At 42.0% G+C, this 14,881-nt stretch overlaps 2 protein-coding genes across 3 annotated transcripts in view; one reads left to right on the top strand and one right to left on the bottom strand.

The window, feature by feature from the left end:
* LOC147431914 (uncharacterized) overlaps positions 1-764 on the top strand; it is a 66,375-nt gene extending 65,611 nt beyond the window's left edge. The window contains exon 4 of one of the 2 annotated variants that reach the window (XM_086494361.1): positions 57-764. In XM_086494361.1, the coding sequence (XP_086350487.1) occupies positions 57-605 (549 nt within the window). In that variant the 3' untranslated portion in view covers positions 606-764. The remainder of the gene's footprint in view (positions 1-56) is intronic. The other variant, XM_086494362.1, reaches the window with a different exon arrangement.
* Positions 765-1,036: 272 nt separating this feature from the next.
* On the bottom strand, positions 1,037-3,103 carry LOC147431913 (tubulin alpha chain-like). The gene is made up of 5 exons (XM_086494364.1): positions 2,961-3,103; positions 2,740-2,882; positions 2,409-2,643; positions 1,921-2,291; positions 1,037-1,830 (listed from the first exon to the last, which is right to left on the bottom strand). The coding sequence occupies exons 2-5, from the start codon at positions 2,830-2,832 to the stop codon at positions 1,174-1,176; spliced, it is 1,356 nt and encodes a 451-aa protein (XP_086350490.1). The 5' UTR covers positions 2,833-2,882; positions 2,961-3,103; the 3' UTR covers positions 1,037-1,173.
* Between the last annotated feature and the right edge of the window lie 11,778 nt (positions 3,104-14,881).

Raw genomic sequence — 14,881 nt, 5'->3', positions numbered from 1 at the left:
AAATTATTGGTGGATGCATGCTTGTTGAAAGTCTTCTTTTTGAACATTTGTCGCAGCATCTTGAGACCGAAAAGGGCAACAACAATGAGCCCGGGCATAATCAGTCAGGAGAGAGTTCCGTCAATGATGAACCCCACAAAATCACAGCAGCTTCCAGAAGAAAGGGCTCCATTTTTTCGGTTCAGGAATGGAACGAGATCACAACGAAAGGGTTAGATGGTAAAGATGCCTCGTATGGCCAGGAAAGGTCGCAGCTTCCCTCAACTTTTCTAGGTGACGTAAACACCGGTCATTCTCAGGCTAGTGCAGAACTTGGTACTGATTCATGTGTCGATGGGGACACTACAAAGGGCTTGAATTGTTTGGGGACTGCAGAGAATGTTGTTGATGACATGCTTGGACTAATCTTTGGGCCAACTTTGAGTAAAACCGTAAATACAAGGTTAGAAAGCTCGCAAATTCCGGTGCAAGATGTGAACAAAAGCACAGTAACTTACCCTGCGGCTGATATGCTGGATGTGGTTCTACCTCTATCAGTTGACTCTGCACCGCAACCAAAGAAAAAAAGCAGTCTCAAGGATAAAGTCATGATGTATCTAGGTTGATGGATTTTTGTAACATAGAGTAATTTATGTATATAGTTATGTTGCAGAGTTGACGGAAATCAGTTTCAGCAGTTTGAATTGTGTGTTAAGTAGAGTAATTCGGGACTAGTGAATTTTCATGCACGTTGCGTAGCTGAGCATGCTTGGATTGGAAGGAAAGATGTTATTTGTAATGAGTAATAGATGATCCTTCCAAAAAGGGTAAAAAAAAGAACGTATCACCCAAGCTAACTGAAGCCCGAGATGCATGTCCAAATGAATTTAATAATATTGCGGAGGAATCACATGTGGAAGAATAAGCATGATGGTTATAGTTCTTGTTCCTTTTTGTAAATAGAATATATGTTCTAGCATTAGAATAAAGTATGTGGTGTTTTTTTTAGGCTTGACTCACAATTTGTTAAATTTTTTTTTGGACCCTTTATGACGTAAGAAAAGGAAAGTCTGCTTTCTTTTATTGTAGAGCGTACATGATAGTTAAGAGTTTTATTGATATTATTGTGACTTGGTTTTTTATTGTATCATTAGCTGGTTGCCTGCGTGCATGGAAGCTAATGTAGCGAGCTAGCTAGTATTCCTCTCCTTCGTCTTCACCGTCACCTTCAGTGGAGTCAGCGCCCACCTCTTCAAAGTCCTTCTCAAGGGCGGCCAGATCTTCACGGGCTTCTGAGAACTCGCCCTCCTCCATGCCTTCACCCACATACCAGTGCACGAAGGCGCGCTTGGCGTACATGAGGTCGAACTTGTGGTCCAGTCGGGAGAACACCTCGGCGATGCTAGTAGAGTTGGAGATCATGCACACAGCACGCTGCACCTTGGCCAGGTCCCCACCTGGCACCACCGTCGGTGGCTGGTAGTTGATCCCGCACTTGAAGCCTGTGGGGCACCAGTCCACAAACTGGATGGTGCGCTTGGTCTTGATGGTGGCCACCGACGCGTTCACATCTTTGGGCACCACATCCCCTCGGTACATCATGCAGCAGGCCATGTACTTGCCATGCCGCGGATCGCATTTCGCCATCATCGAGGCTGGCTCAAACGCGCTGTTGGTTATCTCTGCCACTGACAGCTGCTCATGGTAGGCCTTTTCTGCAGATATCACAGGCGCATAGGACGACAGCATGAAGTGAATGCGTGGGTACGGCACCAGGTTGGTCTGGAACTCTGTTATGTCCACATTGAGGGCTCCGTCAAATCGTAGTGAAGCTGTCAAGGAGGAGATCACCTGCAGCAGCAATATGTATAGAATATGCATGAGCAATAGCATAATGGAAAGTTAGAAAGAGGCATGCAGCAGGAAAGAGAAGTTCAATACCTGAGAAATGAGCCTGTTGAGATTGGTGTATGTAGGCCTCTCGATGTCCAAGGAACGCCTGCAAATATCATAGATGGCCTCGTTGTCGAGCATGACTGCCACATCAGTGTGCTCGAGCAGGGAGTGGGTGGACAAGACGCTGTTGTAGGGCTCCACCACAGCATTGGAGACCTGTGGGGAAGGGTAGACAGTGAAGCCAAGCTTGGATTTCTTACCGTAGTCCACCGACAGGCGCTCCAGCAGCAGGGAGCCAAGGCCAGAGCCGGTTCCGCCGCCTACTGCGTGGAAGACCAGGAATCCCTGCAACCCGGTGCAGTTGTCGGCCAGCTTTCGGATGCGGTCCAGGCAAAGGTCCACGATTTCCTTGCCAACTGGGGGCAGTAATTAGGATATTATGCAGCAGCAGCACCCAGAAATATACACACATACATTATTTCCTTATGTAAGTGATAAATAGATGATAGAAGACGGGATCCATGGTTTATTACTGGTATAGTGGCCCCGGGCAAAGTTGTTGGCGGCGTCCTCCTTGCCGCTGATGAGCTGCTCAGGATGGAAGAGCTGGCGGTAAGTGCCGGTCCTCACTTCGTCGATGACTGTGGGCTCCAAGTCCAGAAAGACGGCACGTGGCACGTGCTTCCCGGCGCCTGTCTCGCTGAAGAAGGTGTTGAAAGCATCATCTCCTCCTCCCACTGTCTTGTCACTCGGCATTTGCCCATCGGGCTGCGCACACCCACCATACAACATTATCATACACATGCCATGCCATGCTACTCTCTTAACAAAATGACAGAATGGCCCAACAAAACTCTCAATTACCTGAATTCCATGCTCCAGGCAGTATAACTCCCAACAGGCATTGCCCATCTGAATGCCGGCCTGGCCGATGTGGATGGAGATGCACTCTCTCATATTGTTGAAGAGGAAGGAATGAAGGTAGGAGAGGAAGAAGAGGTCGAGGCCTGCGTTCAAGGGCTGGGTCTCTCTCTCTCTCTCTCTCTCTCTCTCTCTCTCGCACTCTCTTACGCTCACGTTCTTACTGTATATGTATCGTGAGGCTTGCGAGGTCGCGAGGGGCGCGAGGAGCCAACTACCAATGCCCGATCATATCTGCACGCTGCTAGCCTTACGTCTGGGCTCGCTCGCCTAAGGTCCAGTCGCCCAAAAAAAATAAGCGTTTTACCAAAAACTTGGAAAATCTATAGATAGGACTTGAATGAGCGTGCCTCTTGCATACGAGAGCAGCTCCTTATATTGATATCACAAGCACTACAACAACCTTCTTGGAATACACAACGTGGGTTCACGTTCGGCCACACACCACACCTCCCCCCTTAAGGAGAAAAAGATGGACATCTTTTTATAGGTTTGGGTTGAGAATGGACCCGACATGACTGAAAGGATTGCGTCAACTCCCAACGCCTCATGCCGGGAGAGTGACCGTACATTGGCTTAGGGGCTAGGGACTGAGAAGACTCGACTCAAGAAGAAAACATCTCGTTGTGGGCACTACACTAGGTCGCTATCCCAATGGAAATAGCTACACGAGGAACGACTATCTGAGAGTTGGACATGATATTTTTACGACATACATGCCTCTCCATAAGGGGCTCGGTGTGATGATCCTTTATGCAACAAAGACTAATAATAGAAACATTAGTACTAAATTCATCCAATTTCGAAAGGCAATATCAGAGATTTTTTGCAACCAAAAATGATGGCAAAAGGAATTGATCAACGAGGCTCTTTACCTTCCCCTTGTTTGGCCACCACCACACCATCCACGGCATCACCATCTACTCCAGATTTTGCGTGGCTATCGGCCGTTCTTGGCTACATACCACTTGCTACTCCTCCGAGAGTCACCCCAGTCACGATACTCCTCGCTTTGGGGCCGAGCCTCCAGTGGAGACACCTGCCATCCGTACCCCCATCGAGACACCACTCCATATGCCACTCAAGACCCCTGTTGAGACACCCAGGTTCACACGTCACATGCGAGAGGGCTTACCGTACTCGGTCGACATCAACCGCGGCATTATCTTGGATGAGGACGGCAAAGAAGGTGGTCTCATGCATGCACGACCTTTTCTCTCAGGTGTTTCAACACTACATACTAAACACTTGGAGTGAAGTGCCAAATGAATTAAAAGGTGAATGATCATATATGGAGAACGAGGTTTCAGGTGCTGAATGTGGTGATGATTGTGAATAATTATTGGCAACTAAACCGGCGATAAATACCACATGAGAACCTGCAAGCCTGGCGTGATGCTTCTCCCAGCACTTCTATGGTAGTACAGAGTGCCTCTATTTTCACGGCCAACCCCTTTATGGCCAGATTTAGTGCATGGCATGCGTCCTAGGCACTGCAATAAGTGGCTCTTCAAGATATTGGAGTAAGCAAAAGAGATGGCAGGGTACGCACAAGTAGTCTTAAATGAGCATGTGGAATGGAGGTAAATCAAAAGGAATCGCAGCAGCCTCTGAAGGTGTTTTGTGTACTACACGGCCTCGAACCACTGAACCTGACTCCGTTGAGGAAGACATCATGGGCGCTAGTGTGAAAGAAGGGAACCACAATGGCAAGAAAATATGGTGCATGATGAGGTTGAGGTGTTGACGAGCTGATTCTTGCAAATCATAGCACATTGTTGCCTTTGCCGTCGATACCCTGACGTGCACTCTGATGAGTGCAACACCTCGGTCACCTGTTGCATCATACTCACGTCGAATGGACAGTGCAAATGGTGTGAAAGAGGACTTAGAGACAACATGCAACATAGTAAATGATGACGGGGTTGCGTTATGCAAAGGCTCAACAAAAGTACGAGGAGCAAGGCCGCTTGAAGTGATGATGAGACAAAGCAAGAAAAAGAGCAGCGAGGTGGACGACGACAAAAATGTGAGCTACTACCCTGGGTCAATCAAGAAGCTCGCCATAGCCACTAGCTCCGCTGTAGTGTGCCAAGAAACTCAAAATGAAACCCCCAAAGAACCCTCCTAATCCTCGCCGCCTCCACCAATGTGATGTACATGAGAGTGAGGCAAGATAGGATCCGAATGACCGTGCCTCTTGCATACGAGTGCAGCTCCTTATATTGATATCGCAAGCACTACAACAACCTTCTTGGCATGCACGACGTGGGTTCACACCACAACCGTCCGGCCACACACCACAATATGAGAAATATTAGAGGTAAATCGATTATATTTGAAGGTTTTTACACTAACTTTTGTAGGCTTTCTCACCACCAAATTTAAATTTAGTTAAAATTTGCAGGTGGGATTACACTAAACATTGGTTTGTTTGGAGCACTACTATGGTCGTTTTGCTTTATTACTAATTTTTTTTTTACTTGGTTGGCTTAAAACTCTTTTTTGAAATGAGCCCCAAGCATGGTCCACGTAGCCTAAATACCTATTGTCGATTAAAAAGCCACTACTCTTATGTTGTTAAGTCTACAACGGCTTGCTGCGCCCAGGCCCATTAGCTTTTCTTGTTCCTGTTTTCCTTGTGTTGGCGATGATAGAAATGCTAGCTCTTCAAAAGGGCATCAACCACAGAAACTTGAGGTGCTCAATGTTTACGGAGGTAGGGTTTCTTGTGTCATAAATAATAATTGCTTTGCCCAACTTGCAGGCTTTTGTGCTCGAAATCCTAGGGATTGTGTAGGTGTCGCAAATCGCCAAACGTATGATTCTTGATACAAAAGATGTTGTGAAAGAGATCAAGAGGTATGGGCTAAGGTTGTCTCTATGACTGGGAATAGCATTAGCCTTTCCAAAGGAATGTGGATCAAAAGAAAGGGCAAGATCTTCTATCAATGAAAAAAAAACTTTTTGTTTGAGGAATTTAATCCCTCTAATATGAATCAACCTTCAACATGCTGCAAAAGGCTTTCTAGAATCATCATCATAAAGGAGGATGAAAATGGCTCCTCTAGGTGACCACTATAGAGAATGAGTTCACTTGAGTTCATGTGAGAAATGGGAAGCTAGGCAGCTAATAGTGCTAGGGGTCTTGAATGTGAGAGATTACCCCAATCATGATGTCAGTGGATTGGGCCTCTTGTATAAAGATAAAAGCACTCAAGAGGAGCTTGAAATTGAGGTTAATGAGAATGAACTAGTCTTCTTAAGAGGGGCAAACAAGGTACTCCATTGATGTCACCTGTGAAAATCGTAACAAATCTAGATGGTTCACCTCAAAGAACTACAGTGACACAATCTGCTTTAGCCTAGAGAGGAGAGAGAGTTGCGAGAGCAACAACAACGGACCATGCTCGATTCCATTGCAAATCATCCTTGGGAAGAGCCAATGCGAGAAATAGAAGAGAAGCATGTTGCCCAGGAAATTCATGGTGTATGACTCCTTATGTATGATGTGCCGGAGTGGAATTTGAAGGATGCATTTGGTAAGGCAACCACATTTGGCCAGTAGTCAAATCTATCAATAAAAGAGAAAAAAACATATCTTCCCATTTATAAGCTGAAAAATGAGTTTGTTAGAGCAGTTAAAAGAATGGGAGCAAATCAACAACGGGGGTATCTACAAATCGATAGACAAAACTCTATGTCAACAAGTCATAAATGTTTGTCATTTGCATTTAGATCTCCATGTCTATGCGCTTGCTTGGACCACACAACTAGACTACGGGGAAAAGCATGACTTCCGTTCTTTATAAATTTTGGGGAGATACAGTGCCGACTATCCACCATACTTCTGTAGTGCACTTTTGTATGGCATGTGTTATATAGGGTATGTAGTTTGTCATTTATTCATTGTACGAATAAAGTTTAACTACTCACATGGTTTCCCGTAGCTAGATATAATAACATTGCCTGCCTTGCACACACGGATGAGATGCCTTCTCAATGACAGCTCAATGACGAGGTCGGTACTCCAAGTAAACTTTTACATTTCTCTACACTAAAATCTACTATATGTAAACCAAGTATTTTTTATTCTTAACAACACACAATAGTAAACCACAACAACCAATCTGTTTGGCAAGGCGAGCCAAGCTAGACTAGTTAAGGACTTAATCGAAGGGCTTGACAATCAAAGGACCTATGGTTGGTATAGGCTTCACACATGGGCTCGAACCTAAGCGTGAATTGGAAGAAGTTAACTCATGTGCGAACTAGTTGAAAATTGTGTGCATTGCATGTTAGGGTGAACTAAGTACTTCCTCTGTACTGTGATCTTGATGTGAACTAAGTACTTCCTCTATAATGTGATCTTGATGTGAACATCTTGGTGTGAACTATGATGGTGGGGAGCTCAAAGCAACTATTGTGAAGTGCAAGTCTATAACAATCAATAAATATTTGTTGCCAATGAATTGGGAGAACATTTGCTTGGCACTTGTATCGAGATTGGCAAGTTGTGAGTTCAAGCTCCTCCCAAGACGAATCCTCCCCACCAAGAGAATAGGATAATGTAATCATCGACATCTTGATTTTAGACCCCATCGAAAGTATAGTCTCAGATAGTGCTAAGACTTGACAGCCACATAATAATTAAATAGAGGGAGAGACGCCACATGCATTACAAGTTATAAAAGCTTTATTCTATGAAAGAAGAGTAATTATAACCCCCCAAAACCTTCCAATATAATATTTTAGGAGAGAAAATTTGAAATGTTTCAAATTCCAAATGCGTTTGTGTTGCATATATAATCAAACTATTGCACGACTCTTAAAAATCACAAATGAGTTTATGTTGCATATGTGTTCACACTATTGCACGACTCTTCAAAATCACAAATTTACAAATTACTGTACTCCCATATACTACTCATCATTCTATCATCATTGAAATGGAAGACCTTATAGATGCTTTACTATGACATCGACATGTCCTTATTTGAGTCGAGAAAGCAACTTTTGAAATGTTAGAGAATAAAGGGCACTAAAATTTCCTTGTATCTAGCCATAATCCTTGTGTGTAAACTTTTTGCAAAATAGTGAGATGATTTTTTCTCTATCACAAGAATCTGTCATATTTTGATAATTCTAGATTTGTGACTATAGTAATGTGCAAGCACATACCTACAAAACAATAAGGGGTGTCTCTCCATGAGACTTTTGGTGAAATGTGGCCACTTATTGTCACGCAATTCACATTGCTAACATCTTTTGATGCCAGCCAATGGGAATAGCCGAACCAAAGGACGTTTCACTGAGAGCACACCAAAGGAAACCACACCAATTTGTATTGCCAAAGTTAATGATACAAGCTAGGACACTCATCGATGAAGATAAGCACAAATGGGTACAAAGCCAATCCTTAAAAATCTCAAGTGGATGGCTAACTAGTCAACAAATCTTGGAAGGACAAGGATACTACTAAGGGCATAAAATCATGTGACTACAAAAGCCCCAAGTGACATCTTTCCTTGTGTTTTCCCAACCTTTAGCAACAAACTGTAGCTCTAGGGAAAAGAAACAGCCCAGAGGCTCTCATCAACACCGATGACATGCCGCAACTAAGTACAAAAAAGGAGCAACTCATGTGTGCTTCTCAATGAACTCCCACATTAACAAAAATCCAACAATAGTGCAATGATGGATCTACATGGACTTGTTTTCCACAACCCAAGCCCATTAGTCTCACTCCATGCTAAGGTCCCTAACTCAAGAATGGATAGTTGAAAGTTTAAGGTGTTTGGCAATTGGTTTCAAAGTGTTTCTCTAGTCCAAGCTTCATAAGAGGTTTGGCAACTATTTAGATAGTGCTTGAAATGTTCATCCATTGACGTGAGGAGTATGCCCAAAGCTTGCTCGTCTTTGGCATGAAATTGAGTAGTTGAAAGGTTAAGGTTGGTAATCCAATGAGGAATTCACACTAATTGCATTAGAAGACTAAGAGTGCTAATTACACACTTAGATAATTAATACATACAATAGCATAACATAGGCATATAAGGATTATTACTTGGTTATTGAGTGTATACACAAGCTCAATTTATAGCTTTGAGCTAAGCACATTTTCACACATAGGTGATGATGTCACATGGATTTCCATGTAAGCTACACATTAGGACTTATCACATGGTCTATCACATGTCATAAGTTGACTAGGTGTCCACATGTAAGAGGGCGCTCACACACATTAGGCTCTACAAAAACTACACACCCTAACAATAGTTCCCCAAATTCTCCTACAAGAGCAATGATACTACATGTGTAATCAATACTTGAGGCTACCTAAAAAGTCACTACAACGTACACTCATCATGCAATTTAAAGCAAGTCATCAATCTTGCGTTAAAAGGAGTAACACAAGCGTATGGAAACACAAAGTCTCTATTGCTACTAAAGGACTAGGTCACTCGCTTGACATACCCCAATTAACTCAAATTTGGGTAACAAAGAGTCAAGAAGATATTATAGAGAAAGTTGAAGTCATTGCCATCTCCCTCGTCTCCCAATAAATAATGTTAAACATAAAGAACTACTATTAAAGAGAGCGCAAGATAGCTTCAAGCTTTGCTACATTGTAAGAGCTCTCTCACATAAAGACAAGTCTCCAAGGTAGAAAGAAAAGAAAAGAACCTTGGTCATAGTAAATTATTGGGTAGTGAGCCCACCAAATGAGTGACGCGTTAGTTTCAAAGCTTTAAGTCAAATTATACTATGTGCTAGAGCTCATAAGCTAACATGATAATTCTCAACTTGGAAGAGTTGATCTACTTATTTGTGTTAATCATGTTGAAGTAGATTACATAAGATTTCAATTCTATTATTCTATAGGTTAAGTAGAGCGGCGTAGAATCCTACACTCATGCACACATGCACAATGAGATAGTAGCACAAAGCCTTCATGACAAAACTCTTCTGCAAGGGGTGGTAACTTCTAAAAGCTTCTTAAAATTCTTTGAAAGATAGGTATACTTTTTGAAGCACCCCTTATCATCCCTATTGGCACAACATATTGTTCTCCATGCATTGTCCGTGTATCCATAAATATGTCACAACACAGGATATATGCATTTGATACTTTTTTAATTTTCCACCCATACACTTACTTTCCACCTACAACAACAACAACCAATCATTACAACCATCCTTCAATTTGATCTTTGAGTGATTTCCATAGCTGTTATTTTTATATTTCATAACAACTCACTTCTACAACAATATGTACTCTACTACCATTGCTAGATCTACTTCAAGAATCCGATACAGATTAGCCACTCAGACACTTAAACCAAAGGTGCTTTTTTGCACTAGATTTTTTTCCTTTGGTTATCTACGTATTTGGGTCTTAGTTTAGCTTCTATGATCCTTTTGCCTTTCGATTTCTATATCAATAAAATCATAACCTCTCCATGGCCAATTGATAATGAATATCAATTCAACTCTCAACAGATGTATGTTCAACAAGTTTACTCTCCATTGGAAACCACCTATGTGTGCAATCTCCTTTAATTAAATGGAAAACCATGTGGTATCCAATAAGACATCGAACAAAAAATCTTTTTCACACTTGATTTCCATTAATCTCTCCTTGATTTATACTAACTCCATCATCATCACAATTACTATGGCTGAATTACATTATTATGCCCAAATTAAGCACAAAATTGAGTGGAACACCTTATTCACAATCATTTGTGGCATAACAAATGCGCCGCCAAAAAAGCCATATGGTCCATCACCATTGACCATGGCCTACTAAGTATTGTACCACAAAAAAGCAATACATACCTAACCATCTCTCTCACTCCTATGCCTCACATAAAAAATATCACTCTTTGGCAACTAAGTCATGACCCAAGTCTCATTGTCAATGTGCTTTTCCAATATATTCACCAAGATATGTTGACAAAGGAATGCCTACGAAGGCAAAACATTACTTCCTATTGGTGAACCTACATCTTAACAACAATCATCTAGGGCCCATACAACCTTTTGTACCATGTCACTTAAACAAGTCTACCTTTCGGAAGGGAGAGGTGTATAGTGATATTGGCATGCTATTGAGGTTTGGGCTGCAATTGTAGATTGAAGGTCAAATTGGATGGACTAACTTGCCAAGGTGACTTTCAGAGTGTGTGCCAATGAATCTTCCTATGCAATTTCCACAAGGTGGTACTATGTAATATTAAATGGTGGGATATCTACGAGATTCAAATTGTAGTTGTGAAGCAAGACTATGAGCTTAAATCATTGTTATTAGAATGAGAGCTCTAAAAGTCTTTGGTGCTCAGGCATTGCCAATGCACATTGTGAGTATAAAGGGTAAGTTGTAAACTGTGAACACCACGTTTTGAGACAATAGAGGAAAGCTTGGAGAGAGCTTTGGCTACGGAGTTTCCTCCTCCTTCTTCTTCTTCTTTCCTAAATACTTTTCTAATCAGCTAATGGTATGTTTGTGTGTGTTGCTAATGTAGCAAAAAAATTAGCATGCATGCTTGTTTGCTTGCCTATGCATCCGAGGGACTCATCTCCATGTATGTGTGTTTGTAGAGTGGATTGTACCCATTGTTTCCCTTGGAATTTCTTGCACTTCATTCTCTATTCCATGTGTGTGTGTGTGTGTGTGTGTGTGTGTGTGTGTGCATGCGCATGGACATGTTATAAGAATGGTAGGTTGTGTGAGTGCGCATGTGGTGCATACAAAGTGTGAGTATTGGTGAGGAAGGAGATGGTGGATCTGAGCGTGAGGGTTCACCCCTCACTACTCCTTATTGATCTATATTGCAAAAGAATAGGCAAAGTTAGTACCAAGGATTTAATATTTACGTAATTACCACAAATTTTGTGTGATCACAAGGTCTTATTGACACATCTACATAATCACACTTAGCATGATCACAAAGAAGCCGATTTAGGGTAACCTGGAAACCCATTAAAAGTCCGTCGGGCTTTTAAGTTTTCCTTGCATGCCCGTCGGGAAAACCAAGAAGCCCGATAGGGTCGCAGATTTATATAAATAGGGCCCCAATCGGACCCGCTGGGTGTTTTTTCTTGAGCCATCTTGAGAGAGAGAGAGAGAGAGAGAGAGAGAGAGAGAGAGAGAGAGAGAGAGAGAGAGAGAGAGAGAGAGAGAGAGACGACTGCCTTTGCAGGTACATCCAGAGGAGAGAGGGGGTCGTGTGGGAGCGTGCTCTGCATCGCAGTGCACGGCAGTAGCGGAGTACTTGACCACACAACCCGAGTATGTGTTGTGTGTGTGTGTGTGCGCGTTGTGTGGTAGCGTGTCTTTTGTCGTATTGCACGGCAATCATAAGGTACCTTACCACACAATGGGAGCGTGTGCGTAAGCTATTCTACGGAACAGTGTTTGCCACGGGGGCATCGCTTTGGTGACGTGGGGAAGATGGTGTCCTTGTGGTAAGTATTGGCTTACTGTCAGTCTAGTATCCTTATGGTGAGTCAACTTCCCTTCCCCTTTCCAAAAAAACACATGGCATCGATCGGTAACCCGGCTAATTGAGTGTTGTTTGTTAGAAGCATCTATTTTTGCATGAATGCGACATTCAGGTCGTTAACCCGATCGTATGAACGTCATATAATTTGTATGTGCATGTGCATTTCATTTTTTTAAGTATTAAATATATGAAATACTTGGTCGGTAGCGCGGCCGTAAAGTGTATTTCATATACAAATGTTTGAGTTGTTTGATATTGTTGTTTTTAAGTGTTCTTATGAAAATATATACTAGCTAATCATATTCAAATAAATGTTTTATTCATCAATCATCATCGCTATTTGAAATGCTACATTTACATAAATTCTATGTAAGAAAGTATATGCACACAATTTGCATGGTAAATATTCATTTTTATCTAAAGAGGAAGAAGCTCTTTGTAATTTCCTAGCCTGATTTGTATACTTTCCATGTTTTAAATGAGTTAAAATAAAATTGACATTATGTACATCACAATGCATGTATCTTCCAAGAGGCTTTATTTTTGAAGCGAATCGTGATAATATGCAAAATATAAACTCAGGTATTTTGTTCTATCGGAAAATTTTGAATTGTTTTAGATTTTTAACATGTTCTGTTAGATTGGACAATTTTATTCGGAATGACATATTTTTATTGCATTTTACACGAGTAAACATACCATTTTAAAGTCAAAATTATTATCAACCTGAATAAATATAATCTTGCACAATTTTTTGAAGTCTTTAAGTCAGTGTATACTTTGTTTGAATTAGTGTGAGAGTGCATGGTGAAAAATATAAGTTAAAAATTCACAATATGCTGAAATGTTTCAGATTTTTAACATGTATTGTTTGATCTGGATGAAATACTTATAAACTACTTGTTTGCTCTGCATTTAACACGTGCAAACATTGCATTTTAAAGTGTAAATTGTTTCCAATGTTTATCAATACATTCGTGCACATTTCTTAAAGTCTTCAAGTCATGGTTATGGTTTGTCTAAACTAGTATGAGAGTGTTAGTGCAGTGTGCAACCATGAATTGTTGTTTTTTATTGTCTAATGCTAAAATGACGCTAGATCAAAAGAAAATTATTATGTGTGCCATTAGAAAAGAATGTATTTTTGCAATATCGTCATGTGAAGATGGTTGCATACTGCAGATTAGTGAAAGCGGTGCCTTCATCAAAAACCTCACTAGCGCTATATGGGAGAACACAAAGCGTAGGCTGCGAGGTGAAGGCCAATATGAGTTGCTGATTCCAGTAGGGATTCGAGAATTTGACCCCCGCCACAAGGGTAGGACAATGTTGGGCAATATGAAAGTCTATTGCAGAGACTTAAAGGAAGATATCCCTCCTGCCTACGATATGACAAAATTAGAGCTCTGGGACAAATTATGGGAGGTGAGGGTGATGCGGGTGGGATAGTTACATGGCAGCAATATGACTACCAGACATACACAGGTCTTTGAGGTGGCACATCTCGTAGGTTGCAGCTCACATCTCATACTGCGCCATGTCCCTACTTCATGGAGGCTTTTAGGTCCGTTGTGTATCCATATGTGCAGCAGGTGCATCATGCAAAGTGGCAGGATCATCAGTTTTGTGCTTGCCTCAACGTCTTCCCGATTGGCACTTTGGTCTCTGTCATGGATTTCGCAAAGAGCTACACCTTTGCTCCACAACAGGAGATCCAATCCGAATACTACTTCTCTAAGCAGGTAAAAATGATAATGATTTGATAACTTTACATTTGCTTTGCATTCTTACCCACATTATGTAATTGCATTATTTCATTCACTCCAACCTTTTTAAATGCTCTTGAAGGTGGCAATCCTTGTCCATATATCTTATCGTCATACAAAGGCGGCAGTTGATGGAGTGGAGAGCTCTGAGGACTCACGGGTGATCATACGTGAGTACCATTTCTACATCAGTGATGATCGCTCACACAATGTGCAGTTTGTGCAACATTGTTTCTAGAAGCATGATGGATTCCTTCGTGAGCGCCACATCTCATTCTCTTGTCGTTATCTTTGGTCGAATGGTTGTGGTGCGCAATTCAAAAGCGCACATGAGTTCTTTTGGTTGTACAGATGGCACCATAATAGTGGCATACCTTGCAATTGGATCTTCTTTGAGTCAGGGCATGGAAAGGGAGAGCACGACAGTGCAGGCGGCGCTGGTGTAAAGCAGGCTCTTCAGCGATATCAGCTTTGATGTGACAGTGACTGATTTAGAGATGCTAGACAGGTTGTGGAGTGGTGCTCACAGCGCATGGCATAGAACTCATCTTCATGTAGTGGATGCTCAGTAAGGAGGTTCTTTTGGTGTGTGGATAGTGAGAATATTGATCTCACTAAGCTGGGATTGTGACACAGTAGTAGGTACGCTCTAGTTGCACAACATTTGGAGCACTGCAACTAGGGATCCCACTATCTTTATTAGGCACCACTTATGCTTTTGTGATGCCTGCGTACATGGTGAGTGGGTAGATTGCACCATGATAGAGTGGGCTGATAGGTGGACACTACAACCTCTTTCACCATCACAGG

Source organism: Adiantum capillus-veneris, chromosome 21 (genome assembly GCF_014529385.1).
Source record: "Adiantum capillus-veneris isolate H3 chromosome 21, ASM1452938v2, whole genome shotgun sequence".
NCBI classification, from domain to species: domain Eukaryota; kingdom Viridiplantae; phylum Streptophyta; class Polypodiopsida; order Polypodiales; family Pteridaceae; genus Adiantum; species Adiantum capillus-veneris.
Note: the sequence above shows the minus strand (reverse complement) of the source record. Positions and strands in the feature narration are given on the sequence as shown.

Excerpts from the sequence above, each read along its gene's own strand:
- LOC147431913 (XM_086494364.1), bottom strand. The coding sequence starts at position 2,832 with ATGAGAGAGTGCATCTCCATCCACATCGGCCAGGCCGGCATTCAGATG. Across the intron at positions 2,644-2,739 it reads GCCTGGAGCATGGAATTCAG|CCCGATGGGCAAATGCCGAG; the intron begins GTAATTGAGAGT and ends GGGTGTGCGCAG. Across the intron at positions 2,292-2,408 it reads TGCCCGGGGCCACTATACCA|TTGGCAAGGAAATCGTGGAC; the intron begins GTAATAAACCAT and ends TACTGCCCCCAG.